Source organism: Poecilia latipinna, unplaced genomic scaffold (assembly GCF_001443285.1).
Source record: "Poecilia latipinna isolate Pla-1442-1.1 unplaced genomic scaffold, P_latipinna-1.0 Scaffold2338, whole genome shotgun sequence".
Taxonomy (NCBI): Eukaryota; Metazoa; Chordata; class Actinopteri; order Cyprinodontiformes; family Poeciliidae; genus Poecilia; species Poecilia latipinna.
This window is the reverse complement of record NW_015114954.1, coordinates 36035-44266: the sequence shown is the minus strand read 5'-3', so window position 1 is coordinate 44266 and position 8232 is coordinate 36035. Positions and strand designations below refer to the sequence as shown.

The window sequence follows — 8232 nt, the reverse complement described above, 5'->3', positions numbered from 1 at the left end:
AAAAAAAATCAAAGCAGCTAAATTTCTGCATTTCAGTTGTTAATTTGTTGTGTTTTGGCAACATTTATTTTCCCTTTTGGGATAATTTTGAATCGATGTGATTTGATTTTGTCAAAAACGTACGTTTGCACTTGCCACAGACGACATCGGTGCTCACATGAACGTTGGAAGAACGTACAAGAACCTGAACAAATCCAGAGAGGCGGAGGAAGCGTACCTGGTTGCCAAATCCCTCATGCCACAGGTAAGTCCTCATTGCACGTAGAATTGATTTCCTTATTGCGATATAGCTGAGTGCATTTCTCCAGAATGTGATTGTTTACCACTTGAAGCTTTTGTCTTGTGTTTGTGTGTGTCATGATTTTTGTCTGGGAGTGATCTTATACACCATTCAAAGGAATACCAAACACAGCTTGCCCCTATTCACCCAAGAAAAATGAACTCCACCTATTTGGCATGAAGACAGGGGATGCATAACTGTCTTTTTAGATTCCTTGGAACTCTGTTTACGTTTCCTAACTGTAGTGCACACCACACCTACCTAATTACTCCATTTTCTAATGCAACTGTTAAAGTTGAAATCCAGCTGTCTCTAGATGCCACATCTGACATCAAAGTGACTTTTCACACCTGAATACAAAATTAGCCGTCTGTTCCTGCAAAACAATAAATCTTCCTTGTGTTGAATGCATCCCCTCCGTATTTAGTGCAACAATATTTTCTCTCCTACTGTAATCAGGTTATTCCGGGTAAGAAGTACGCGACACGTGTGGCCCCCAATCACCTTAACGTCTACATAAACCTGGCAAATCTGATCCGGGCCAACGACTCTCGGCTGGAGGAGGCCGATCAGCTGTACAGGCAGGCGATCAGCATGAGACCCGACTTCAAGCAAGCCTACATCAGCAGGCAAGATTTTCCTCGACTCACTTCCAAGACCCTGCAAGTGGTTTGTGGAAGTATTCGTGCTCCTGAGAATCGCAAACGTCAGTGTTTCATTTAGATTTTTCTGTCCCAGAGCCGCACAGAGTTCTTAGCTCAAGCTCACATTGAGTGCAGGAAAATTTAAAAATCTTGCTGCAGATTCTTAATTGGAGGCGAGTTTTTTACTGCAACTCCTGCTGGATTAACAGCCCTTTTTTTTTTTTTTTTATAAGCTGCGTGTGTATCATCATCCCTATTCAGTATAAAGTTCTGAGTCGATTGTGTCGGAACCTAACCCAACTTTAAACTACGTCAAAATGTTATGACTGGCCTCTCTGTTCCTCAGGCACCATGGTGCTTGTTTGTTTACTGAAAACTTCAGAGGTTGACCTCAGAGGTTGTCCTGGAAGGGCTGGATTTATGCTCTATTGACTAAAGCATAAATAATTATGGCGTTTTTACTGTATGCCATAATTTTGGTTCTTGTGGGGTTATAAAAGTAAGGTGAGACCCCACACTTTTCCGATTTTGTGAAACTATTTTAAACAATTAGTATTTTTTATACCTTATTTTGTGTTGGTCTTTTATATAAAATCCAAATAAAATAAGTTGGGAGTTTTTGGTTCCAACGTGGCAAATGATAAACATTTAGGAGGAACGAGATTATTTCTTGTCTTTAGATCAACTTTCCAGCATGTAGTTTAGGTCTGAAATGTGATTAATTGATTGTTATTTAATCCTTTATTTATACAGGAGTTTCTCTTGAGACTCATTGTCTCATTTACAAGATTACATACATCACAAAAAACAAAAATTAATAAAACCTTCTAAATAATCATCAACTAATTTAGTAATCGATTAGTCGTTAACCAGAGTATAGAGACTACAGAGTAAAATAAATACATATTGCATTTAAGACTTAAAAAATCCTTCATTGTATATGTTAAGAAAAAAAGTATTCTACTAAGTACTTTTCATTATCCAGTTATTAATAGTTTAATCCAAAAATTAATCACCAGGTCAGCCTTACACTGTATTGCTGTTAAGTCAAGCTGAAATAGTTTTTTACATGTTGGAAGTGTTTTTAAGCTGCATGTGGGTCCTTTGCTACAAATGTTCAAGCGTTCACTAAAGGAATGCTATTTTATTCCATCTTAGGCAAAAAAAAATTTTTTTCTTATTTAAAAAAAGGAATTATTTCTTTTTTCAGTGTATTTTTAATATTGTATAAAATAAGCTCAAGTAATTCAACAAAAAAAGCTGCAGGAGGTGGCATTTTTTATTTAGAGTAATCAATTAATCATTACAATAATCGATTACTAAAATAATCATTAGTTGCAGCCCTCATGTAGTTTGTTTGTTTATTCGACAGAGGGGAGCTGTTGCTGAAGATGAACAAGCTGACAGAAGCCCGGGACGCATACCTGCGCGCACTGGAGCTCGACAGCTCCAACGCCGACCTCTGGTACAACCTCGCCATTGTCAACATCGAGATGAAAGACCCGTCTGAAGCCCTGAAGAATTTCAACCGCGCCCTGGAGCTCAACCCTCGCCATAAACTGGCACTCTTCAACTCGGCTCTTCTCATGCAGGAGTCTGGTGAGTTGCAAGAAAGTGAAAAGTTGCTGTTTGACGCTTCTTGGGTATGGAGAAGCCGGACCTGTTCAAACACGCAAAAACCCGTTAAATTGACTGTAGCACATTGTCTGAGGAGATTAACAGCCGTACTTCACTTGTCAATTGCGTTGCTTTTCACTGGTGCAGGGCATCAACCCCCCACAAACTGGAATGAATAAAGGAAGTAACCTGTTATTACCTCTAGGGTGTAACCAGGTTCTTAAGAAATGTCCCCTACGCTGAAGAGATCAGGGCCAAGTTTCTGTCAGTTTCTTTTATTTATCGACTAAGTGAGAAGAAAAACATTGAATGGTGTGTTTTACTTGCAGCAGGTTTGACTGGAAGGCCAGGCAGCTTCAGTTTGCTTTTGAAACCAACAGAAACCTGTTGGTTAGCACAGCAGATCAACATAAAGTGAAAGTTTAGCCACTGAGACATTATACATATATTAGTATATTGTTCTACTAAGCTGGGTTACTTAGAGCAATAAACTTTGGGGTGTTGTTAAGCTTTCTTTCCGCACCACGCTCAGTTCCTGTGTCTTTGACGGAGTGGCATCTGGATTATCACCACCATTTCTTACAAACGTTGACTTGTCAAAAGCTATAAAGGCACAAAATTTGTTACATTTTTATAGGTAATAATTACTGGTGTGAAAGGCACATACTAGTACATCTCAAAAACTTAGAATATTGCATGAAATTTATTACATATAGAGTAACAAGCTTCACAGCTCCAATTTAGCTCCATACAAACTTGCTTAAAATGCTTCTGAGATTCTATCAGCCACTCTTACATCAGGTTTTAGTCTCTATATTGATTTCAAAGGTGGCCAGGTTTTCAAGAATTTTCCATTTTCTAGTGAAGACAATCCCCCCCCCAAAAAACTACATTTACTCAGACTTTGTGCATTCAGATTGTAAGCAGATGTGGTGACGGGTGAGACCTGGCTTTTCAGTAGTTTCTGCTTCCTTCCAGGAGAACCAAAGTTCTGGCCTGAAGCCAACCGTCGTTTCCTCATCTACGTGGAAGAGGAGCCCGACGACGCCAACGGCTACTTCAACCTCGGCATGCTGGCCATGGATGCCAATGAAAATGCCGCAGCGGAGCACTGGATGCGGAAGGCCATCGGCCTGCAGGCCGGCTTCCGTAGCGCGCTGTTCAACCTGGCACTGCTTTACTCCCAGTCCAAGCGGGAGCTGGACGCATTGCCCGTGCTGGACGAGCTCCTTCGCCACCACCCGGAGCACGTCAAAGGCCTGATTCTGAAAGGTGACATCCTCATGAACCACAAGAAGGACACCCGCGGTGCCAAAACTTGCTTCGAACGCATCCTGCGAATGGACCCCACCAATGTCCAAGGAAAACATAACCTGTGTGTGGTGTACTTTGAAGAGCGGGACTTGCCGCGGGCTGAACGGTGCTTGGAGGAAACGCTGGCCCTGGCGCCCAACGAGGAGTACGTGCGCCGTCATTTGAGCATAGTGCGCAGTAAAATGGCCGCCATGAGCGCAGCAGGGGAGCCGCATTCCAGTGAGGGTGGCGGCGGCGTGTCGGCCAAGGAGGAGAAGGTGCAGGCGGTGGAGGAAACAACGGAAGAGGTAGCCGCGAGTGAGGAGGAAGGGAGGGGTGCCAATGCTGACGGAAAGGGCGCTGAGGATGAGAAGAATGTGCGGAAATCCTCAACAGAAGGCTTTGGGGGCGGGGGGGCAGACCAAACAGAACCTTTGGACAGCACTAAGGCTGGCAAACGGACTAAGGGCAAGTCCACTAAAGAGATTAAAGATATAGAGGAAAAAAGGGTAGCAGCCTTGAAGAGACTAGAGGAGATAGAGCGCATACTAAGTGGTGATTGATCCTGGTGCGGTTTGGTACTGGACTGTCACCCCTCCTCTTAAAACATGTTTATTCTTAATCAGCTGGGATTTCTTTCCAAATTTTTTAGTGTATGTCTTTTTCTTTCTTTCTTTGTTCAAATCACAAATAATGTAAAAGCAAAAACAAAACCTAGAAACTTTATGCACATACAATTTTATGGAACACATCATCTGTTTCTTGCCCATCGCTGATGTAGATGCGAGCTTGAACTGAATGTGAATTTCACACATTGTTTTGTTGCTTTATGTGTAATCATGGTTTACCACTGGATTTGTGTTTAATAAGATGTGACTCCCTCTTCTGTTGTCGTTTAAAAAAACAAAACAAAAAAAAAAAAGAATGATTGTATCTGGGACAATTAGAGGAAGTGACACGTTCCCCTAATCTTCTCTGAGACAGAACAGCTCATAGCTGAAAATAAACCACACAGTGAGCAAAATAACCCCCTCACACACACACACACATACACACATACACACACCTCCCACTAAGTCACAGCAGCTAATATTTATTGATCTCACTCTGCACTTCCTGCTATGACATCATCCCGTTTCCAGCTGTCTTCTCGGTTTCGTTGGGGGTCTTTCTCCCGACTGTTAGCCCTGATCTATTTGTCACATTTTCACGCCTGTGTTCTGTCCTGCAGCTTCATTAGAGGTGGATGTTTCGGATGTTTTTCTTCATAAACTGTCCTGAGGACATTGCTTCTACATGGGCTACACCCATTTTTATATGACTGTTAACAATGACGCACACCGCTCCTTAGCAGCAGCCATGTGTTTTCATTTTCCAAAGCTCCTTCCACCTCAGGAGGGGGATTTTCTTAGCACATTTGCAAAACATGGATTTTCTACATCCTCTCTGCACAACAAGGATGATGTAACAACCCGCCACAACCAAGACATAATTTGGACGATAGGTGTTTTATAGTCGTTTGGGCAGATTTTGGACAGGTTTGTGTTTGCAAGCAGATTTTGGCAGTGCTAACAAGTCGTATTTTTCTTCTTTTTCACTCTGCCGCTAAATAATCCCCAGCTAGCTAGCTTGAAAAAAAATGACAACCAAAAACATTTCTGCACATTTTAACAGGACTGCCTTATCAAAAACACTAAAGCTAGTCGAGCATGTCATTGTACCAATGCTACACGCTACGCTCTTTAAGGTATGCATTTTTTTTCTCACAGGCTAATCATGGTAATTGCAGCTCTTGTGATGTTCTTCCTTTCTCTCCTCCGGATCTGTTTATGATTTCAATAATTGAGGCAGCACAGAGAAAGTCTAAGAATCAGTGAGGCGGTACTACTTAAAGACCTTGTCATGCATTGATTTTCTGGCCCTGAAAATATTATCCTACATTTATATTCAGGGTTTCATATCCAGTGTTATTTATTAGTATTACATTGCTTACATTGCAGGGAAAAGCTTTGGCAGTGTATGTTTATGTGTCCGTTATGTTTTATTTTTATTTTTTTTACCATGTCAAGCATAAGTTCCTCATGTTCATCATGTATTTTTTCAAAGCCTGTCTCACACAGTGTTAACAGTGTGTCCCATAAAGAAGGTACAACTTTGGACAACCAAGCATCCAGTTAATGGTTTTTGGGTTTACCTCATTTTCAGATGTTCTTTTTTTTTTTTTTTTACAACAATCAGAGGTTTTTATAAGACCCTTGGTGATGGCGGTGGTGGTTATTAAATAAAGTGGGATCAAAAATCATGATTTTGTTCAAACGTCTTTCTCTCATAAAATTCCAACTCTGTGGAACTGAGTTCCAGCGGTTCTTGTCTATCTCCAGTTTTCACTGGGTAAACGCTCTCCCATACTTCATCTGAAGCGTCGTCGTTGGCTCTTACTGACGTAGTTGCGTGATGAAAGTCGTGTCATTTTGTCCAGATGGACCCAGACGCCTCCCCCTTCTCAACACCAGGCCCAGTTCGAAATATTTCTCACAGAGGTCTGTGTGATGTGTTGTGTGATTGGTGACAGGTTTCTTGTCGTGTTTTGTGTGTGATCACATGGCCTGTGCTGTGTGTGAATATGAACATCACACCACGTGATCGCAGATCGACTATTCAGATGAAGTATGGGAGAGGCTCAAGGGGCAGGGTACACCCTGGACAAGTCGCAAGTCCATCACAGGGCAAAACAATTAGCAATCAGGGTTTTGGACTGCAGCAGGAAGCTGAAGTATCCAGAGAGGACCCACGCATGCAATAGCTAAGCCCTTACTTAGCTGTTAGCTGAAACAACTTTGTACGAGTTCGTATGAGTCCCTGCTCAAATCAAGGTGAATTGGTTAGGATGTCAAGGAACAGAAGCCAGCCTGCAAGGTTGCCCAAATCCAGTTTTTGCATCCCCACTCCAACACACTTAAGTTAAAAGGCTGAATTCCCTCTCAGCAGTAAATTAGCTGGTAACCAGCCACTCATTTGGTGTGTTAGAGAAGCAATGCACTTAAAAGTTGTAGGGTTGTGGCTCTCAAGGACTGGACTTGGGCACTCCTGGTCTAGAAACTGCTGGAGCATCAGCATCTGTAGCCATGCTGAATTTTACATTGTCATAATCAAAGATGACACTGAGCAAAGGGGACAGAGATGCATCAAAAGACACAGCTCTTTATTTTCTATCCAACATCCCACATCATAGACGTCTGGTAGGCAGACGACACTCGGAGGCGTGTTACCCAGATTCCCTCTTTTCAAACCGGATCCATCCAAATGAGTCAACGCTCATAAAACTCAGCAGATGAAGTCCAGTCATTTGTAACGACTCAGCGCTCGCTCTCATGATTAATCCAGTGTGTGCTAAAGAATCTGATTAATGCATGAAAATTGCAGATGTACATTAAAAATGCAGACAATATTCCACACTGAAATTCAGCCACCTTCCAGACAAAAGACATAAATATATTTGGCCTAAAGAGTTTTATTGGAGTACTCAATGTGAGGCTTTTAGGCCAGTTGTTTCATTATCAATGGTACTGGTGTATTGTACAAAGTGGACAATTAAGGACTTCCTATGAATTGTAAATGATTCTTAACAAATGGAAGCCGGTTCTATAAAGCAGACTCACACTGAAGTTCCAGAATGTCCTTCAAGAGCTCTAACTTCAACCTTGTTGAAAATTTGTGGGCTATGCTTAAGAGCCATGTCTGTGGCAAGAAACCTACCAGTTCAGATGAGCTGTGCTAAATTTGATGAGATTTGTCAAATATATCCAACCAGAATAATCCTGATGATTTCAAAAAATGTTGCTGTTGAATAAACAACGTGTATCAACAAATTATTTGAGCTCGTATCTAATCTGTTGACCCTACGTGTGTTGGAGGCAAACTTGTGCACCTAAATTTCAATTTTAGAAACAATCACATTTGCCTGGTGTATAATCATCCCTTCCTCTCTGCCATCCCACCCACATGCTGGGTGTGTTTTAGCATTTCTCACCTTGTGAGGCCCGTTTTTCCAACAAATACCACATTGTGAGGATGCACTGCTTTATATGGAACACAAACCCTGGACCCCATACGTAGAAGGGCTGTTTTTGAGTAAGGAGTTAGGCTTAGGACTAAAGTGGGAACTGAGTTTAGATTATATTTAAGGTTAAGCATGTACTCGTAAGGGTTAGGTTATAGAAATGAATGGAAATTGATGCAAAGTCCTTATGAAGATAGACATATTGTGTGTATTGTGTGTGTCTATCTTCTACACATTGTAAGGACTATTTTCTGAACACATACTATGTTTTGAAAAGCGACTGCTCCTTATGAGGCCCAAAGCTCAGGTTAGAGATAAAGATGGGTGCTGTTTTGTGG

At 41.6% G+C, this 8232-nt stretch overlaps 1 protein-coding gene across 1 annotated transcript in view; it reads left to right on the top strand.

The window, feature by feature from the left end:
* The window catches only part of tmtc3 (transmembrane O-mannosyltransferase targeting cadherins 3), a 42362-nt gene extending 36226 nt beyond the window's left edge, over positions 1 to 6136 (top strand). Inside the window, exons 11-14 of the mRNA XM_015018906.1 lie at positions 141 to 244; positions 740 to 909; positions 2297 to 2523; positions 3520 to 6136. Coding sequence (XP_014874392.1) covers positions 141 to 244; positions 740 to 909; positions 2297 to 2523; positions 3520 to 4397 — 1379 coding nt within the window. The 3' untranslated portion in view covers positions 4398 to 6136. The remainder of the gene's footprint in view (positions 1 to 140; positions 245 to 739; positions 910 to 2296; positions 2524 to 3519) is intronic.
* The last annotated feature ends 2096 nt before the right edge of the window (positions 6137 to 8232 follow it).